The sequence below is a fragment of the Psammomys obesus genome, unplaced genomic scaffold (assembly GCF_907164565.1).
Source record: "Psammomys obesus unplaced genomic scaffold, mPsaObe1.curated_primary_1811, whole genome shotgun sequence".
Classification (NCBI taxonomy): Eukaryota; Metazoa; Chordata; class Mammalia; order Rodentia; family Muridae; genus Psammomys; species Psammomys obesus.
In genome coordinates this window covers 15,784,986-15,806,268 of record NW_026592548.1, presented here as the reverse complement: position 1 = coordinate 15,806,268, position 21,283 = coordinate 15,784,986, and the positions used below count along the sequence as shown (strand labels likewise).

At 41.6% G+C, this 21,283-nt stretch overlaps 1 protein-coding gene across 1 annotated transcript in view; it reads right to left on the bottom strand.

Moving 5' to 3' along the window:
- Window positions 1-17,991: 17,991 nt before the first annotated feature.
- The window catches only part of Clca4 (chloride channel accessory 4), a 21,275-nt gene continuing 17,983 nt past the window's right edge, over window positions 17,992-21,283 (bottom strand). Inside the window, exons 12-14 of the mRNA XM_055614455.1 lie at window positions 20,170-20,340; window positions 18,946-19,179; window positions 17,992-18,622 (exon numbers count right to left, since the gene is read on the bottom strand). Coding sequence (XP_055470430.1) covers window positions 18,183-18,622; window positions 18,946-19,179; window positions 20,170-20,340 — 845 coding nt within the window. The 3' untranslated portion in view covers window positions 17,992-18,182. The remainder of the gene's footprint in view (window positions 18,623-18,945; window positions 19,180-20,169; window positions 20,341-21,283) is intronic.

Sequence of the window (21,283 nt, the reverse complement as noted above, 5' to 3'; positions counted from 1 at the left end):
AAAATCTATGAAAGACTTTGTCAACCTATGCTGGTACATAGTAGTCCTCAATAAATTAATGTGTATTCCCTGATTTTCCTTACTTTTTAATTCATATGAGAAAAGTGAGTGCTTTGTGTGTCTCGTCCAGTGTCTGTCTTCAAGTACTGAAGTGAGAAAGCTCTGTCCAAAGAACTTGTTGCTTGAATCAGATTGGACTAATAGACAATTCAAATGCAAGACAGAGGGAACATTGCTTAGCACATGGAAGCGAAATTGGGAATGGCCTCTCACAATGAAAGGAATCACAAAAGCACTCATCGTGAGTCATTTTTCACAAAACGGAAGCATGGAAAAGCTCAGTCACCTAGGTTACAGTTTCAGAAAGGGACAACTGTGGTCTCTAATCTTGGCCATTCGCCTATAGTCTATAGTTTGAAAAAATATGAGGCATAAGCTATTTTTGGAAGGATGGCCGGAAAGGAATTCATCTGCATTATTTTTTGAGAGTTTATTTGCTGTGTTATAAACAGTACTTGTCAGTAGAAGAAGCAAGAGACTGTGGAGTACTATGCTTAACTTTGCACAGTCTCAGGCTGGGCAATGGAATTTCTGTAGGCAGCTTGACTTAAAAACTTAAGCTTAGGATTCCTTCAGTACTTATTTACTTGTTTTTGACAAATGCAAGGCAGAAAAATCTTCCCATGCCTCTTTCAACTGGATCTGAAATTAAAGTGGACAACAATAAAGATCATTGTTGGAAAATTCTAGAACCATCATTTATTTCTTTAGATGGTCTTTATTAAAATGGTCTCTGTGTTCTTTTCTTTTTATCCTGGCTCTTCCTCAAAGTTTTCTCATGGAAATGATTGGAGGAGTCTAAGTATTGAGTAACAGTAAACCAGATTTTAAAAATGGTTCCTTCCTTCCGTCCCTCCCTCCTTTTGTTCCTTCTTTCTTCCCTCTTTCTTTTTCTCTTTCCCCACCCTCATTCATTCATTTATGTGATAAGCCTTCTATAGCCTAGGTTGCTCTCTAACTTGCTATGCATCCCCGGCTGCCTTTGAATTCCTGTTGCTCCTGCTACCTCCCAAGGGATGGATTTACAGGTGTGCACACCTGGCCCCGCTGTCTTTCAAAGAGGCAAGTAACCTAGAACCTCTGCTCAGATGTAGCCTGTGGTAGCTCAGTAACCAATTGGTTTCCCATAGTGAGGGGAACAAGGACTATTTCTAACAGGAACTCAATGACTGGCTCTTTGGCCTCCCCACCCCCCAAGGGAGGAGCAGTCCTGTTAGGCCACAGAGGAGGGCTTTGCAGCCAGTCCTGAAGATACCTGATAAAACAGGATCAGATGAATGGGGAGGAGGTCCCCCCTATCAGTGGACTTGGCAAGGGGCACGGTGGAGAGGAGGGAGGGAGGGACTGGGAGGGAATGAGGGATCGGGACACGGCTGGGGTACAGAGTTAATAAAATGTAACTGATAAGAAAAAAATAAAATACAAAAAAAAAAGTCAATGCTAGGTTTTGTAATATGATGTGTAGTCTTTGTGATGTGAAGTCTAAAGAAGGCAATAGTACTATCTCAGCCACAGATATGGCACACAGGTTCGGAGGTCTGTGAGACCACAGGGCACCACACACCCACAGATGCGCCAATATCATCATTCTCAGATGCTGTAGTTAACACCCGTTCTCTTGGTGCTAGAATCACCTTCCCACAACCAGGAAACCAAAGAATGCCGTGAGTTTGTCATCTTGGTTTCCATGTGGACAAGCTCCTGAAGTCTGTGCATTAGCTTTTCCTCCTTTGCTATTTCTTTTATTGTTTTTTTTTTGCTATTTCTTTTGTTTATGTTGTTGTTAATTTATTTTTACTGTTTGCTGCCAATTGTCATGAATTCAAGAATATTTACCCATTTATTCAATTTAATTTCAGTTTAACGGGCACTTACAGTATAGCAAACACATTTGATATAGCAAACACAGGGTATACAATACTATGAAGTTATGGTCTTTTTCTTTTTCAAGTACTTATGATCCTGTATGGGATCTTAGCAACTGATAATTATTTTTGATTGCTTTTCTGTTCATCTTTTAAAAAATTATTTATTGTTTTATTAATTATAGTTTATTCACTTTGTGTCCAAGCTGTAGCCCCTCCTTAGTGCCCTCCCAATCCCACCCTTTCTCCCTCATCTCGTCCCATGCCCCTCCCCAAGTCCACTGATAGAGGAGGTCCTCCTCCCCCTCCATCTGACCCTAGCCTATCAGTTCTCATCAGGACTGGCTGCATTGTCTTCTTCTGTGGCCTGGTAAGGCTGCTCCCCCCTCAGGGGGAGGTAATCAAAGAGCAGGCCAATCAGATTATGTCAGAGGCAGTCCCTCTTCCCATTACTATGTAACCCACTTGGACACTAAACTGCCATGGGCTACATCTGTGCAGGGGTTCTAGGTTATCTCCATGCACGGTCCTTGGTTGGAGTATCAGCCTCAGAAAGGACCGCTGTGTCCAGATTTCTTTTTTCTTTCCTTGTGGAGCTTCCAACCCCTCCAGATCTTTCTATCTCTCCCTTTTTCTCTGTTCATCTTAATACACGACTGAACTTTATTTCAATGAGAACATTCTACTTGATCATTGTGTAAATGAATGCTGTGATTTTTATAGTCAGCATTATCTGAAACCAACTTCATTAACTTTTATATTCAATGTCATAGCCTGTAAATTGCCTCTGGCTATTTACACTTCAGAAAATACTATTTTCTGACATCTTCAACTTTACTATGACTCAAAAGAAAGTTGCTGCTAGCTCACTGGTAAATCTAGCTTATCCTGGAATCATGGTCTTCAAAATGTAGTTTATTGCTCATTGAAGGTCTCCAAGATCCTGTCTGAGGATCTGCAAAATTAAAACTACTTTGAGAATTATGTAGTTATTCATGGCTGGGGACATAGCACAGTAAGTAGCCTCGCATGCACGAGCCCTAGGCTTGGTCCCCAGAGGAATGCTGAGGCCCGTCTCTAATGTCAGCAGTTGAGATGGGGAGGCAGAAAGCTCAGCAGTTAGAGGTGATTCTCTGCTAGGTAGTTAGGGATAAATGGGATCCTGCCTTAAAAAGTCATTTACATTTAGTATTTGCTGTCTGATAATGATACAGGAGAGTAGTGTATGGAATGCTGACAAATGAGCACAAATCTAAGCCGTGGAAGTAAACCGTGCCTAAGGGTGTTGTTAACTGACACGTGCTTAAAATACAATATAATGCTTTTCGCATGTAAGCATGTCACGGTGAAGTAATAACAACCGATTTTATTATATGTTATTTTGATGTCCTCTGTGAGCCAAAGGGCATGCTCGCCTCACCGTGTGCTGTCTGGACTAAGGAAAACCATCTGGTTAAGGGTGTGAGCTGAATGAGTCACACTTTTTTTTATGAGTACCACTCCTACCTAAATAAACTATTGACCAGCAGGTTATGACTCCTCAGGCTGAGATTCCTGGCAGGGATTGTCTCGAAGTGGACTGAAGAGGGTGATCTTGTCAAAAATGATAATGGAGCCGGGGACGTAGCAGAGAGGGTAAGGTCGTTGCCGTGCAAGCATGAGGACCCGAGTTCATATCCCCAGCACCGTACAAGTGGAGTTTGACTGCCTCTAACCCCAGCAGTGGATGAATGCCAGGGGCTACCTGGCTATCAGTGTAGTTAAAGCTGTGAGTGGCAGTTTCAAATGAGACACCTTGTGTCAAAAAATGTGGTGGACAGTGACAGAGAAGGACATCGATCGAGGCAGGCCTCTGGCCTTAACGTGTGCATGCACAAGCAAGAGCAATGGCGTACACATAAGCATATGGGTATACTTTCATTGTAAGTGTGATATACTCCCAACACTTAAGACTTTTCTGATACAGTTGTTGAGTTCATTGTATTTTTGGCATTGTGTATTTAAAAATACCAAGCTTTGGAAAACTACATACCTCAGGGAAGCAATAGTTTGAAATAACCAAAGCATTGATGTTTTAAAATATTTATAAATAAGTTATTCTTCAAAGTTCAGGGTAGACCTGTGACTATTTATTTAACAGATTGTAACATTCAATTTTTATTTCTAAACTAGTGAATGTTTAAAATGTCTCTTTTTTTCTGTGTTAGAACATGAATGTTAATCAGTGTGTGTTGACTGTATAAAATAGTGCATTTAGCATGACATGACATTTTCACACATGCGTGTAAGACAATAAGGCCATATTATTCCTATTACTCACACTGACCCCTCTTCTCCACTGTTGGTTCCATTTCTATTTGTCCTTTGTGCCGTTTTCATATAGTTACCCTTTGGCTCCATGTGTGTAATACTTGTCCTTCTGAATCTGGCTTGCTTTTTAACATGGTGGTCTCTAACGATCTCAATTTCTCCGAAAATAATGTGATTTCTTTCTCTTTTCTTTTTCTTTCTTTCTTTTTTTTTTTTTTTTTAATAATGGTCTAGTGATATTCTACACTGCCTCATTTTCTTTATGCATTCATCTACTATGGCACCCGGGCATCTATTCTAGAGTTTTATCAACACCTCTGTATTAGTAACAGTGTTTGCGACTCTGGGACCAAATTACCTGGGGAAACAACTTAAAGGAGAATAGTCACTCTGGCACATGGCTTTTAGGGTTTAATGTGTGATTGCTTTGTCCATGTGTTAGAGCAAAACATCAGGTGTGTGGGTGGGGGAAGCGGGTAGACAGAAACCAAGAGGAGACTGGAAAAGGCCAGAATGGCAGCCTCTGAGACGCTATTTCCTCCAGCTAGCTCAACTTCCTGACTTTCAGATCATCACAAAAGAGTGCCAGCAGCTGGAGATCTAGCTCCACTTTAGGAGCCTGAAGAGGAAGCATTTCATATTCAAACTGTAACAGCGTAAAATAAAAATTTAATTTGCAAATTTAATTTAATTTGAAAAAAATTTAATGTGAAAATAGGCCACCCAAGTCACTTCCCATTAAAACGCATGGAAGAAACTATTGGCAGAGAGTAAATTTTGTTTGCGTTGTAGATAGGCGTTTCTCAGTAGCCAGGAAACTTGTTATACCTGTTAATCACGTTTCTGGATGACACAGGAATAGCTTTCTTTGAACAGAAGAAATACAAAAGGTAGGGGAGTGTGCACCGTTAAATTATCTCTGCTCAGTGTGACTCAGTGGTTGAGCTTTGTGGTGCTGGGGAAATAATTAAGCGATTTAAAGCATTTGCTGCTCTTCCAGACGTTCCCATGTTCAGTTCCCAGCTCCCACCGGGCTGTGTCAGGGACAAGTTTCAGCTCTATGCAGTTTGAATTTATATCTAGTGTCAAATATGTTTTCTTATTTATTTATTTATTTATTTATTTATTTATTTATTTATCTATCTATCTATCTTCAATTGTTAGGAGACCCACATGATGACCAAGCTGCACACCTACTACATATGAGTAGGGCTCTAGGTCCAGCCCCATGCATGCTCTTTGGTTTGTAGTTCAGTCATAATAGCCATGTAAATGGCTTACATATCTGTGGACTGATGAATGGATAATCTACACAGTCAAGATATGAAATTATGAATTGTGAAATTCACAGGTACATGAAAAGAGCTGAAAAAAATCATTCCCAGCTTTTTCTTTTTTTAAAACATGAGTTTCTGGAGAATCAAACTCAGGTCCTCATACTTGTAAGACAAATTGCTGACTAAGCTATCTACCCAGCCTCTTATGAAATTTTTTCTGATGTTATTGTAAATATTTAAAATTTTTAATTTCCCACTTTGCTTTGCTTACATATAGAAGTGGAGCTAGTATTTTTGCACATTACTCTTGAACACTTCAGCATTTTCAAACTCGCATGTCAATTTTCACAGTTTTGTCGAATTGGTTAGATTCTTTTTACAAAGATAAGTATGCTGTTTACAATGTTCTACTCCTCCTGTTCCCTCTTATTGGTTTAGACACTGCCAGAATCTCCAGTTGAATCAGAAATGAAAGAGGCAAGAGTGTTCTGAATAAATAAGTCAGCATTATTTTAAGTGAATGTCTGTAGTAATGTTGTTAGGCCTTCTAGGAAATATTTATTTATTATTTATTAGGTAATTTTAGTATTTAGCCAGTTTTGAGGTTCATTAACTTGCATATGGTTTTACAGTTGCGCAGGCCGTCAAACTTACCTGCTTTCACTCTTCCTTTTCTTTCCAGTTTCTTGACCATGTCAAGCAACTGTCGTATTTAAGGAAAGGGACAATGTTTGACTTATGGAATGGCCCACAGTTAGGAAAGAATGACTGAACTATTGGATACTAGAATTTTTTTTTTTGAAAAAGATGTATTTTTGTTATTTTAATTTATGTGTTTCTGTGTGAGTATGTTACATGTGTGGCTGCCTCCAGAGCTTGAAGACAGCATGGGATCTTTTGGAGCAGGAGTTCCAGGAAGGTTTTAGCTCCTGACATGGGTGCTGAGGACTGAACTTGGGTCCTCCAGAAGAGCATTTGGTGCCTTAATCTGCGGAGCGCTCTCTGCATCCCTGGAATGCTGGCAGTTGATGGACATCTCTATGTTACAGTAGCTATTTCATATTTATTGCTCAGCACAACTCTGAAGGAAATATACTACTGTAATGTTAAGAATACTGAGAAAAACAGCTTACATGTTTGAATATTTAGCATCTGCTGGACCCAATGTTAGGAAGTTTGATACATTGTATCTATAAATCCTCAGATAACATAAAATAAGTGATTTTATTTTTACCTTATAAACTAAGAAAAAAAAGCTGGCATATACTTAATGTTTATTGTGTTGGGATCTGTAAGCAGGCATCTCTATGGCCAGCCTCGAGGCACCTGACAAATGGGACATCAGGCATCTGTGAGTCCACCTATGGACCACCTGCAGACCACCTGAAACTATCTATGCATGCTCTGGGTCACCTTATAAGAGAACTTGCATGTCCCCTCTCTCTCTTGCCCTACCCAGAGATGGTCTTTGTGACCCCATCCACCTTCTCTTAATGAACCTCCCATGCGGAACCAGTTGCGTGGTGTGATTTGTGAAACCACCTTGTAATTTTGCTGCACAATCCTAACATTGGTGCGCTTGGCAGGGAATAGGCACTTCCAGCAGCCACACCACCACGTGGTGGTTGCTTTTGGTGCCAGCACCCCGCCAGAGCTGCTGGAAACCTATTTCATTTCAAATCCACCCGAGACCCACTTTCCGGCAACCAGATCGCTATCTCCTGCATGCAGCATTGGCTGGATTGGCGATTTCCCCTCATCGGTCAGCATAAATGCCTCTCTTGGTAGGGGAAAATTGACTTTTGAGAGTCCGGCAACTTCCTGGTACCTTTTGAGACTGAGGAACCCTCAACCATGGTCTTCACTGGCCACAGTTGACCCTTTTTGCTGATTTAAGGCTTCCTGTTTCCCTTGGGTGAGTTTTTCCCCCCTTCTACCTGTATGTTTTCCTCTGCTCTTGCTTGTCTATAAAAATCCTAGTGCTAGGTAAACCATGTCTCCTACAGGCAGCTGTGCCTTTGGTCTCTGGCCAACATTGATGAGCTGTTGGAGCAGGTAGGGCCATACTACTCTACTGAGTCAATCCTTGCCTTTGGGATGCCTCTGGCAGGTCACTGACTCCTACCCTCCCAATGGGAACTGCCCATTCATCCATTCTCCCAGCATCCCCACTGGGATGTCTTCTTGAGAATTTTAAAACCCTATGCATGGAGCCTGAGTTAAAGTCCTCTTAGTTCATATACCTCTGTAATAAAACTTGCCCTACAAATTCCTTAGTTAATGGTTCAAATTGGCCAATTAATGGCACATTAAATTCCAATATATTCTTTTTAAAAATTTTTATTTTTTAAATATTAGTTACAGTTTATTAACTTTGTATCCCAGCTGTAGCCCACTCCCTTATTCCCTCCCAATCTCAACCTCCCTCCCTCATCTCCTCCCTGTCCCTTTCTAAGTCCACTGATAGGGGAGGTCCTCCTCCCCTTCCATCTGACCCTAGCTTATCAGACATCTTCAGGACTGGCTGCAATGTCCACCTCTGTGGCCTAGCAAGGCTGCTCCTCCCTCAGGGGTGAGGGAGGTCAAAGAGTGAGCCATTGAGTTCATGTCAGAAATAGTCTCTGTTCCCCTTACTGGGGAACACACTTGGATACTGATCTGCCATGGGCTATATCCGAGCAGGGGTTCTAGGTTTATATCCATTCATGGTCCTTGATTGGAGATACAGTCTCATAAAAGACCCCTGTGCCCAGATATATTTGGTCCTTGTGGAGCTCCTGTTTTCTCCAGGTCATACTAATTTCCCCTTCTTTCATATTATTCCCCGGACTCTGCCGAAGGTTTGGTTATGAGTCTCAGCACCTGCTTTAATACACTGCTAGGTAGAGTCTTTCAGAGGCCCTCTATGGTAGGCTCCTGTCCTGTTAACTTGTTTTCTCCTATTTCCAATGTCCATCCCATTTGTCTTTCTAAGTGAGGATTGATCTTAGCCCAGGTCTTCTTTCTTGTTTATCTTCTTTAGGTGTACAGATTTTAATATATTTATCCTATCTTATAGGTCTAGTATCCACTTAAAAGTGAGTATATATATTATGGGATCTTTTTAATTATTGTCAGCAATCTGGTAAATGGAAGGAGGTATCTTATGTTCATGTTTTCTCTCTTCTCCACTCTAAACCTTCTTTCTGTTCTTCTTGTTCTTCTATACAACTTCTTCTAGTTATAAAGTCTCAACCTCAAGAGTTCTCTGTCTTTGACCCTGTAGATGAACCTCCACCTTGCTGTTCTCAACCTCCGGCTTCTTCTCAACCTCTGGTTTCTTCTCAACCTCCATCTTCCCCCTCCTCTGCTTCTTCCTCTTCCTCTGTGGCTTCTCCTCACCCACCTTTCCAGCCCCCTCCCCAGCAATGGGCTGCCCTAGTCATCCTACTTTGGCACCTACTTTCACCCCACACAGCTATTAGCCCCCCTGCTACACCCACTCTTGCTCTATAGCAAAGTCCCCTTCTTCTACTCAGCATAAACCAGCCTTTATTTTTCCCTTGCAGGAGGTGGCTGGTGTGAATGGCTTAGATAGGGTGCATGTTCCCTTCTTGTTAACTGAACTTTCTCAAATAGAAAAGAGACTAGGATCCCATACCTCTAATCCTTCTCCTTTCATTAAAGAATTTCAATATCTCACTCAATCTCATAGTCTTACCCTCCATGATATATATATGATTCTTACCAACAACCTATTACCTGAGGGGCGCAGGTGAGTTTAGGAACAAGCTAGAACACAAGCAGATGAGGTTCACCAAACAAATGCAGCACACCTGGTTGGGGCTGAGGTGGTGCCCAACCAGGATCCATAATGGGATTATAATACCCCTGGAAGGCATTTTAGTTACAGATCAGTTCATGACCTGCCTCCTGGCTGGTCTCCACAAGGCTTCCCTTAAGTCAGTTAATTATGAGAAGCTCCAGGAGATTATTCAAGACAAGAATGAAAACCTGTCTCAACTCCTATGCCTTACAAAGGCCCCCTTACAACATACTAATCTAGACCCCGAAAGTACAGAGGGTAGGCAACTCCTGATGACCTATTTTTAATCTCAGAGTTACCCCAACATCAGGGCTAAGCTTAAATGCTTGGAGAGAGAACCTCTAATTCCACAGGCAGAAGTCTTAGTGCTGGCTTTTAAGGTATACCTTGGGAGAGATGAGAAAGCCTACAAGCAAAATACCAAATGCTGGTCAAGGCCATCTAACCGGCCTCAATGACTACCCAGGCTCCCTTGCCTCCTAAAGCACAAGGATCACAGGGTTCCTACTTCAAATGTGGTCAAGAAGGTTACTGGGCCTGGTTTTATCCTAACCCCTACAAGGCACCAGGGCCATGTCCAAAATGACACCAAGAGAGACATTGGGGTGTTGACTGCCACCGTTTCTCCCATGATATGGGAACACCACTCCCAGATCACCCTCTGGCCAATATCCTAGGCCTGGCTACAGATGATTGAAGGTGCCCAGGTTCCCTTGACCCTACCACTGCCATCACTAGCAGGGAGCTATGGGTAATTATCATGGTATCGGGCCTGCCCATCTCCTTCTTGTGGACACCAGAGCCACTTACTCAGTCCTGATTGAGTATTGGGGACCAACCTCTCCCCTATTGTTGCAGTAGGGAGCCAGCCTTGCCAGCCTTGCCAGCCTTGCAAGACTCTACCACTTAATTGTATTTTCAGGGGTGTTCCCTTGACTTTTTCCTTTTAGTCATGCCAACCTGTCCAGTTCCCTTACTGGGAAGGAACTTTTTAACCAAATTGGGAACCTCTATCTCCTTTACTCCACCCATTCCCCTGGCCCCAAGCTCTCCAGCGTCCTTTCTCCTCCTTCTCGTAGCTACCCTACCTACCAGTTGTGACTCATCTCTTCCTTTACCAGCTTCTCAACTGGACCCCCAAGTCTGGGATGTCCAAAATCCCTCTGTCACTAGCACCATTCCCCTGTGATCATTCAGTTATAGGATTCCACCTAATAGATTACCCAATCCCTGGGGATGGGAGAAGTAGAGAAGGAACTCTAATGTCCAAAGGTCATTGCCTCTCTGACATCCCCCCTTCTAAATAATACAAACCTGTCATTTCATCTCTTACTTTGGACTCTGACATTGGCCTATAAGCTCCTTAATGTGACACAACCAGGCCTTTTTAAAGCTTGCTGGCTGTGTGTCCCACCTGGGACCAACTCAGAACTACTGCCGACAGCTTCTTGGGTGACCCTGTCAAGTAACCTCACTTCACCATTCGCTAACTGCCCTGACTCTGATGTTGCCACAACCCCCTACCTTTCTCATATCACCCTCTTTGGTGTGGCAAGCTGTTTCAAGACATCTGGGACACACTTTGTAGGAATGCTAAGTTCCTTAGACTGTAATAAAACTAAAACCTTGATACCTCATCTCAACCCCAATGCCCTACTGCTAATAATATTTCGATTCTTTGTGGCACTCAGGTCTACCATTGTCTGCCTGCTGGTTGGTCAGGAGTTTGCATGCTGGTGTTCCTCTTCCCCAATCTGGGGGTGATAAATGAAAAGGAGCCACTAACAAACCCAGGCATGGACTCAATAGCTGTCCAACAGGATAAGAGGGCAATTCAAATCTTGACCCTCTTGGTGTTGAATCACAGCAGAATCACAGCAGCTGTCCGGACCAGGACAGTAGGGCTGACTTTGTATTATCAGCTTTCTTCCCAGTTCATCCAGGACCTCCGGCAAGTGGCTCAGACAATACTAACTCTCCAAGGACAGATAGACTCGCTGGCAGCAGTAGTACTTCAAAACTGATATGGATTGGATCTCCTCACAGCTAAAGAAGGCCTTTGCATCTTCCTCCAGGAGGAATGCTGCTTTTATGTCAACCAGTTTTTATGCTTTTATGTTTACAAAAACAAAGGCTCTAGCTCTTGGGCCCTCGAGAACCCCATATGGAAATGGATTCTGCCCTTCCTCATACCTCTTCTGCTCATCATTTGCTTTTGCTTTTTGCACCCTTCTTTATTAACTTCCTCTCTAAATTCTTCCAACAACAAATGCAAAAATTCTCTAACCATTAATCAAATTACTCTTACAGTAATTTGATTCAAATTCAAATTCAAAATCAAACCATTAATCAATTACTCTTACAGGATTATCAACCTCTGCCCACAGAACCAGATGACAATGACCTTCCAATCTACCCTGATGGTGGGGACCAGCTATGCTCTGAGAATGACAATGGCCCAATCAGCAGGAAGTAGCTTTAAGAACAAAGATTGCCCCTATGCCCTCCCTACCATCACCCATTTCCTGGCTCCTCCTCACTTTTTAATAAAACAAAAAGGGAGGAATGTTGGGATCCGAAGCAGGCATCTCTACAGCCAGCCCTGAGGGACCTGACAAACGGGACATCAGGCATCTATGAGTCCACCTACTCACAGAAACCACCTGAAACCACCTGCTCTGGGATCACTTCATCAGAGAACACGCACCCCTCTCTCTTGCCCTACCCAGAAAAGGTCTCTGTGACTCCCTCTCCCTTAATAAACCTCCCACGTGGAAGCAGTCATGTGGTGTGATTTGTGAAACCACCGTGTAACTTTGCTGTGCAATCCTAACATATTCTCTCTAAGATTCAAATTGACATTTCTGATTACAAATTAAATGGAAGTGATCACATGTTCTGTGAATGGATAACATGGGTCATTGCTTCTTGTGAACTCACTCACTGATACACAGGTATTTATTTGAAAACTCTTATAACATGAACTTTGCCAGTAGCACTTACTGTAAACAAAAACAACTTTCAAGGTTAATGACAGTGTCCAGTTTTGAAAGTTTGTAACCTACTGAAATGACTATCACATATCACCCTCTACAACAACATAGCCACACCTCACATATCTATTTGAGAGAAGCCCGTCACCAAAGTGAAGCTAGTGGATGTGAGCTGCCATGAGTTTCCATGTGGGCGAAACACATGAACAATGAATACTCCATGCTATTAGATAGGAAGGCAGTCCTGAAGAGGCCATGAATGTGGTGTCTGGAATGATGTTGAACAATCTTCTTTTCATATGGTCTTGACATTGGTATGAAAACATATATATAACCAGGGTCAAGGTTTCCATTTAGTAAGTTCCAAAGGAGAGAATAGAAAAATGAATGAACAAAGTATCACATAGCATGAATATTTTCAGTTACCCTCCCTGGCCTGGTTCTGTGGCCCCATAGATGAAAAATGTCCAGACTGTCCTTACTCCCTCATTCATTCGACAGTTGGCTGCTGAGCATTTATCATAGATTCAATTCTTCTTCGTGAGTTATGCCTGACCACCATGCTCATGTAACTAATGTTGAGTGGAAAAGAGGAACAATAAATATTCTAAAATATTAGCTAGATAATTTTATAATTAAAATATCATGGTGACTTTGCTGTTGCTTAAAACTGGGGTGTTAGGAAAGGCTTCCCCAGGATTAGAAAAGAGGATCAAGCAGCAGCTGCCAAGCATCCCGGTGCTCTTGTTTGCACAGGGTACAACAGGGTAAGGGGGCTGGGGCTGCATTTCTCAGGTGTGAAGTCAGGGTTTTTTTTCCCCCTGTTTTTGGATAAGTGTCTTTCAAAGTGACTTCAAACTGTGTGGTGCCATAAACGCATTTGAAGCACTATGTTAGGCAGAAGGAGATTCATGTAAGATTTGAATCAGCCTAAATACCAGATGGAGGCTTATTGGACAACTAAGAGGAAATAGGTCAACTAAGAGGAAAAAGGTTCAAGTGTGTTATTGCAGAAACATTGAGGACATAGTTCAGTTATCTGTTGTTTTTCTTAAGTGGGGTGATTCAACATTTCCCTCCAGAGGAATTGTATTTCCTCCTTGTAGCTTATGCACCAAGCATCAGGTGAGTACTGGTTCCTTTGTTGTCCTTTTGTCAACCCAGGGACTGACTCATTTCAACTGATACCCAAGAGAAAGCCGAACAAATATTTAGTGAGCATGGTGATAGGTATTGCAGCTACAACGATGAATAAGGGATTCTCTCCTGCCTTTAAGGACCTCACCATCTGGAGAGAAACAAGCACACATGAATAGCAGAGACAGCCAGAGCTAGAGTGAACCTGAGGCTAGCATGAAGTTCACTCCTTTGGGAAGGGAGGTTGGAAGAGGTAGAGCATTCTTCCCAGGAAATTTAGTGCTTACCTTTAGACATAAAAATGAACATGACATACCAGGTGAATATAGGATATAGAATTGGGGATAATGGAAGGAAAGTTCATGACAAATGATGCTCAGGTTCTGGTGACAGTAACTGCGACATAGTTAGAGAATTATCAGTCCAGGGAGCTGGAGGTTAGAGCCCTCTGCAAGGCAAGAGGAACTATGAGAACAGAGATTAAAAGGCAGGCATCATCAGTTACAGGAGCAGGCCTCTTATTCTTAGTGCCGCATGGAGTCTGGTTTTATTTTTATTTTTTTTGCTTTAATTTTTAAATTATTATTTTTTTTTTACTAATAATTGTTTATTCACTTTGTGTCCAAGCTGTAGCTCCCTTCTTCATTCCTTTCCAACCCCATCCTACCTCCCTCATCTCCTCCCATGCCCATCCCCAAGTCCACTGATAGAAGAGGTCCTCCTCCCCTTCCATCTGACCCTAGCCTATCAGGTCTCATCAGGACTGCTGCATTGTCCTCCTCTGTGGCCTGGTAAGGCTGCTCCCCCCTCAGGGGGAGGTGATCAAAGAGCAGGTCAATCAGTTCATGTCAGAGACAGTCCCTGTTCCCCTTACTAGGGACCCCACTTGGAGACTGAGCTGCCATGGGCTATATCTCTGCAGGGGTTTTGGTTATCTCCATGCATGGTCCTTGGTTGTAGTATCACTCTCAGAAAAGACCCTTGTGCCCAGATATTTTGGTTCTGTTGCTTTCCTTGTGGAGCTCCTGTCCCCTCCAGGCCTTTCTATCTCCTGCTTCTTTCATAAGATTCCCTGCACTCTGCTCCAAGTTTGGCTATGGAGTCCGGTTTTAGAAAAGGCTGTGGCAGTCAGTTCCATTGCGGACAGGTCTAGTAGCTGGTGCCAATGTCTGTCTTGGGTGAATTAAGAAAAACCACTTGGAAATTAGAAAATATGCCACTGCTCCTCACAGAAGTGATGGAATCGTGTTCCCTCAGCCTTATCCTAGGAGCTGGATTAGACTGGATTCCCAGTCCCACTCTTTGTACTTGTGCAGTGGTTCACAAAGCTTCTCTTTAGAGAAGAGTTTTTGCAGTGACTATGGAAATGCTGGGGCTGTAGTCCAGGGAAGCTGGTTGGAGGCTCATTGAGCAAGTAAGCATTTGTAGGGCTTGATGGTTTACAAGATCCATGGGGAAAGGAAGTAAGAATAGGATTCTCCATTTTTGTGAGTGTTTTACCTGTTCAGTCGTCTGTCTTCTTTTTCTTTAACTCTCTCTAATGATGCAACCCTTTCTCCTCCAAAGAACTCACTCTACAGTTGAGGAGGCCCAGGACAGCATCTGTTGGGTAGTAAAAAAATAAAATGTTCTTGCGTGTTAGAACACTATATGAAGGCTCAGAAAGAGACTGGTCCATTCTGTTTGGGAGTGTGCTGAGGAAAACAGGAGGGGCATGTGGTCAGAGGGCAGAATAGGAAGTTTGAAAATGATTAAGGACTTAGGAAGAAGCAGAGAATATGATGTTTGTAACATAGGCCTGGAGCTTAAAAACAGAACAGTGCCGACTTTGGGCAGAAGTGGAAATACCTGGCTTCCTGTGGTAACAGAGAAGAGAGCTCTGTAAGAGGATGAGGCAAGGCCCAGCGAAAGGAGGCTCCTCTATTTTCCAGCCATGTGCTCCTGTGCTGGGTAAACACACACAAAGAAGGGATGAATGAGACAGGCATCCTCACTGTCACAGAGGCACATTGACACCCTTAGATTTTTATCTAGGAGTAGTATGGGGTGTATCGCATATCCAGATCAGTGAGGGATATAGACGAGGAGGTTAGATGAAATATAGAAAGACCAGGCAGGGACAACAATTTCTATTAGCAGGTTACTGAGACAGCAGGAAGAAAAGAGGAGAAAAGGTATCATTTTTAAAAAAAACTTATTCATTTCATGAGGAAGTGTGTGCTTGAATGTATGTATGAGCATCACATGTGTGCAGGAGCCAGTGGAAGGAGATGAGAGGGTACCGGTTGTTCAGTGACTGAATGTAAGTGGTGAAGAAATTGGCAGAGAAAAGGATTGGCTTGTGGTCTCTGACTTGGGTGGTGGTGGTGGTGATGGTGATCATGGTGTGTGAGATGCTTCTCTCACAGCGAGACAGACATTTGTAAGGTATGAACGAAGACAGCAAATTCATTGTTTTAGAATTATATTATTTTGCCACCAACACTGACAAAACTAAGCCAAACCAAGGTGATATCTGAACAACTTTCTGGACTGTGTCCCTAAATTTATATATCTACTTTTGTTAAAAAGTAATTATGCTAATCAATCATTTGACCAACCTCCAACCAAATGACACGGTTATATTGTTTCTGGGAGATGTAGTTCCGACTTTATGTAATTGCGCAGAAGAGGGCACCACAGCTGTGGAAACATGCAAAGGTGACTCACCAAGTCATAGCAAAGGACTGCTCTATGAAGCTGGGCATCCTGCCCTAGCTTTATAAAATCAGGTAGCAGACTGGACAGAACAGGTCCTATGACCTTGTGGTCACTCACCTGTCATTCAGAGCCCAGATGCCTATCAACAGACAAACAGGCAAGAAAAATGTGGTGCAAATGCACATCAAATTTTACATAACCAGCCATAAGAAAAATAAAATTATGACATACTTAGGAGAATAGATAGAGCTGGAATTACTAACTTGTTATTAGAAACTGTAGTCCCTACCAGGTTTCTATATTTTGTCTATATTTCTCACAAACCTGTGCTTCAGAAGCAAAGATGGCCTCTGAATATAACAACATCTCTGTTAACGACTTTAGCATGATTCATTTTAAGAAAGAAAGAATGAAGAATAAGCAAGCAGAAAATATGTACATGTAATTGTTTAAATCATTTCAGTGAAACACAGGATAAACTAGTAGAGATTTAAAGTAAAATATGGTTAAAGGAAATTTAATTTGAAGAGGCAAGAAATATTATAGAAACACACACACACACATATATATATAAATGCATATTAAAACATGGAATTGACATGAGAAAAAACGGTAGAGATTTATCTCTATGAGTCTGGGATTTTTCCTTACATGATCATTTCCATTTTTATCCATTCTCCTAAGATGTCACGATTTTATTTTTCCTCGTGGCTGGTTATATAACATTTGAAGTGTACATGCAGCACATTTTTCTTGCCTGGTTTTCTGTTGATGGACTGCTAGGATATTCCATTTCTTAGCCATTGTGAACAGCACTGCAAACAAACGTGGATGTGCAAGTTCTTCCGTGATGGGATGTAGGCTTTTAAGTGTACGCCCAGAAAAGATTCAGCTGGGTCACATAGTACTTTTGGCTTTAAATTCACCAATTTTCATACCCACCAAGCATGATAAAGGTTCCTTTCTTCACATCCTCAACTGCACTTGTTCTTGTATGAGGTAAGCCATATTTGGGTTAACTCAGTCTCATGAAAGGTTTGTAAATACTGCCTGTAAATGTGAATCTACTCTTCTCAACCTACTTTCTTTCTCCCCTATCTCTTATCCATCCTAGGTTTTGCCTCTGAGTGATGGTTTAAAGCAACATTTAACATATATTTGCTTTCTTTTCTCTGGAAAAAAAAGTCAGTAGACTGTAGCTTCAACAATTCTTTCTTAATATGAATGAAAAAGTACATAGGTAGGTGGGCTTTCAAGAGAAAAGAGGTGTTTAGATTGAATTGAAAGATAAACAGGTGGTATCTGATCTTTAAAAAAATAGTACCTACCTTCCTGAGCCTAGTGTGATGGCTGAGAGTAAAGACTCTTGCTGCCAAGCGTGACAACCTGAGTTTGTGCCCCAGAACCCACATGACAGAAGGAGAGAACCCACTCCCACAAACTGTCTTCTGATCTCTACATGCACACGCTCACACACACATACACAATGCATACACACACATTTATACATACTCATACGTATGTATATATACACACATACACATGCACACATACACACACAAAATGAAAGTCAAATAATCAAAATAGTATCTTCCATACCCACGAGTTACAGTAAGTATGACCTTCACTATGATAATGTACATTTGGGGATTTTGAGTTGCTGTAATATCATTAACTTATATTGATAACAGCAAAACCACATTCCTTTTTTCCCTCTAAATATTTTTGATTTACCCTTTGATATTCTATCTTGGCTACTTAAATAGACACTTTTAATTTCTTCAGGAAATGTGAAGTATCATTTCAGAAAACTTTGGCATCACAAAAAAAAGTTAAACTAGAGATCAATATAAAAAACAGCTTTATTTATCATTATTTATAAGTGAATAAAATTACAGACATTAATATTGGTAGCTTTTCACTGCATTGGTGTGCTTGACGTATTCTTTTAGACCTTCTTGAAAGTATTTTTGTGTTCATGATCACATGGGATATACTTAAAAACTCAGAAATACCCTTTTATCCATGTTGCTTTTCAAAATGTCGTTACAGGTTCTGATGAGGACCTTCTTCCCTTTAAGATACAAATAGTGGCACTTGCAATAATACAAACAAGAACAACAGAGCCCACCACAGACAGCACAATGGTAGAAACATTAACTCCAGAATATGAACTTCCACCAGGCCCATCAGGCCCAGCAGGCTCATCAGGTCCCGGCTCTGCTTGAGGGGTGAACAGTGCTGCTTGTGCAATGTTGGACAGTCCTGATCTCAAATTGCCTTTATCAACACTTTTAATGGCAATGAATATGTGGGTTGCATTTTCTTCTGAGATGTTTTCTGGTTTAAAGGCAAAGATTTCCTTGGAGTTGGCTTCTTTCGGTATCAGGTTAGTTGTATTAACTTGAAGAGCCCCATCAAAGTTGTCTCTTAAGTCGATGATATTTTCACTCGTTCTTATGATATACTGTTGAACTGAGAAAAGTGTTACGTGGTGGTTAGTTACTGCATCATACCACAGTAAATCTCTTCCTAGTTATTTTCAAGAACGTTTACTCATGCAATCTCAAAAGTCTTATTCGTTTCTCAATATAAACTGAGTAGCGAAATGCTACTATGTTTGCATGAAAAGCACGACCTGTTTGATAAATTATAAAACATGAGATCATTAAATTCCTACTTGGCTGAGTTCTCGGTTAAAAACCCTTCCCTCCAGCTCACCCATCTGCTCTTGCCTCACAGTGACCATCTCTCACTTAAGTGAGAGCCACATGTTTCTCACGGTTCTTTGTTCTTACCTCTCCCAACATCGAAATCATCTCCAGGGGCTGTCCATGTTAGACTGATCTCTTCTCCATCGAGTGTGGCCTGAAGGTCAGTGATTTGACCTGGCGGGTACATGTCAGGCAATGGACCATTTGGAACACCGGACACCACAAATGCATCTCCAGATGCTGTCCTGCTGAAGTTCTCCAGGATTGGCTGATCAGCCTCAGTCATTTCCGGTCTGGGTGGGTTCGCTTCAATTTCTCCTGCATTCAAAATTCTCTAGTTTAAACTGGATGAAACTGTATGACTGTTTTTGGAACTCAGTCCCTCAGCTTCCTAACCTTACTCGTTTTTTCTTTCTTTTTTCTCTTTTTGTTTACAACGGTTGCATTCTTGTTATGTGCTACAATTATAAGCATTCAATTTGTTGGAAAATTATTCTTCCAGAATCATTTCCAGGATATTATCAAATCAAATTGGACAGTAGCTTGCTTTGAAATGAAAACTGCACTGAATGAGAATGTTATGTAATTTGTTATATGAATTAACAAAACGAAACAAAACAAATCCAAAATCAAACATGGTGGCCTATTTGAGGCTAGGCTGGCCTCAAATACACTTATGTAGCCAAGGATATCCTCCTGATTCTGTCCCCTAAGTGCTGGGATCGCAGGTGTGTGTCACTACTCCTCACTAATGTATGCCTTAAGAAAAGTATTGCTTTATTTCTCGTTATTTCTGACTAGAAATGCATCTATCCTTAACACTCAGAAGTGCTCTATGCCAGTTCTCTCCTTAACACTCAAAAGACATTCTTCCCTGCAGGCCGAAAGTGGTAAGGAATAACTCTCCAGATTTATTCCATCGCTTAAAAAGCCCACCCCCAGCCACCTTCCAAGTCACGAGATAAGGAGCAAGGAAAGGAAAGCTTAAAATCACCAAAACACATGTAGCTCAGAGCACAGACTCCCCCTCTGGCTCGTGCTTGTGTTCATAGCACAGGGGGCTCTTTCCTTTGTCCTGAGTTGTTGCTCATAGTGTAAGGGTGTGCTACACTAAGGTAACACCAGCTGATCGCTTTTCAGGTCTCCTGGATGCCAGGCTTAGACTGGTTTAATTTAGAGACAGTTATATAACGACCCGAGTCTAGAAATGGGGACAGCTTTATTCTGAATTATAAAAATGTTTGGAGCCTCCCTCATATCAAATCACAAACATTATTCCCTGTGTCTCTGATACTGGGAGCCACTCACCGTCCACCACCCAGCCTGGAATGTATGCAGCTCTGCTCGACGGACGCTGCAAATTTAGCCTGGTTGAGTTTGTTCCTCCATTTGCTCGTACTTTCAAGCTGTATCTGCCATTTTCTGAATAAGCTATGAAGTACCTGGAGTAGACCCCATCGTCCTTGGAAGCATCAGCCCCTTGTTAAAAACACGAAGGGACAAATTACAATCGTTGTAACAATTGAGAAGGTGGTGTGCTTTCTAACACATGCATCTCCTTCTCTACACATACTCTCTACCTGTGTCTGTTTCACACTTGAATGGAGTACATTTCCATTACGTTCTGCCAAAATAATACATTATTGAACCGTGGACCCTCAACTCACTTTGGTATGTATCTGCATTCATATAGCACATTTTTAACCACACTGATAATGGCACATGTACCATACATTCTTTAACACTTGATTCCTCTGTGTCCTACTGATTTATTCAGAGGTCAAAAGACTCTTCTTACCATTTTTCTGCGAATTGGTTGACTTTCAGTTCTCTAAATTAATCTTAATGTGGTATCTTCTGTTTATATAAGTAAGGTCTCCATTATGATAAATGTATCTTTAGGTAAGATTTAATCATCCATTCACCATTAACAACTAAATTAACTTATTTTGCTTTATAGTTAACAACTTCTGCTTCTTTTATTTCTTTTTGTTTGTTTGTTTTTTCTTTTTGTTCTCCCATTCAGTTATCTCTCTAATCCCACAGAGAAAAGCCCAATTTAGTATTGCTTGGGGGGATCTCAGGATGCTGTATCACAACTCCATTCTTGAAGTCATGAACAATGGAGTCACCTGATAAGTTGCAAAAATGTATTCCCATTCTGCTCAGAAGAGAAGGCCACGGTTCTTGCTCAGCTGTATCTGTGTTCCTCTAAAAGTCTGGGGACTTCTAGACATGGAAATTTCTCAGACTAACTAGGAAAGTGGCTCAGCACTCTAGCTTTATCAACTCCTCCAGGGGATGCCTCTGTACACAAAAGAAAGATGTCTGCCTCAGCCAGTTTTAGTCAGTCTTTTTCTTTTTTCTTTTCTTTTTTTTCTTTTCTTTTCTTTTCCTTTCCTTTCCTTTCCTTTCCTTTCCT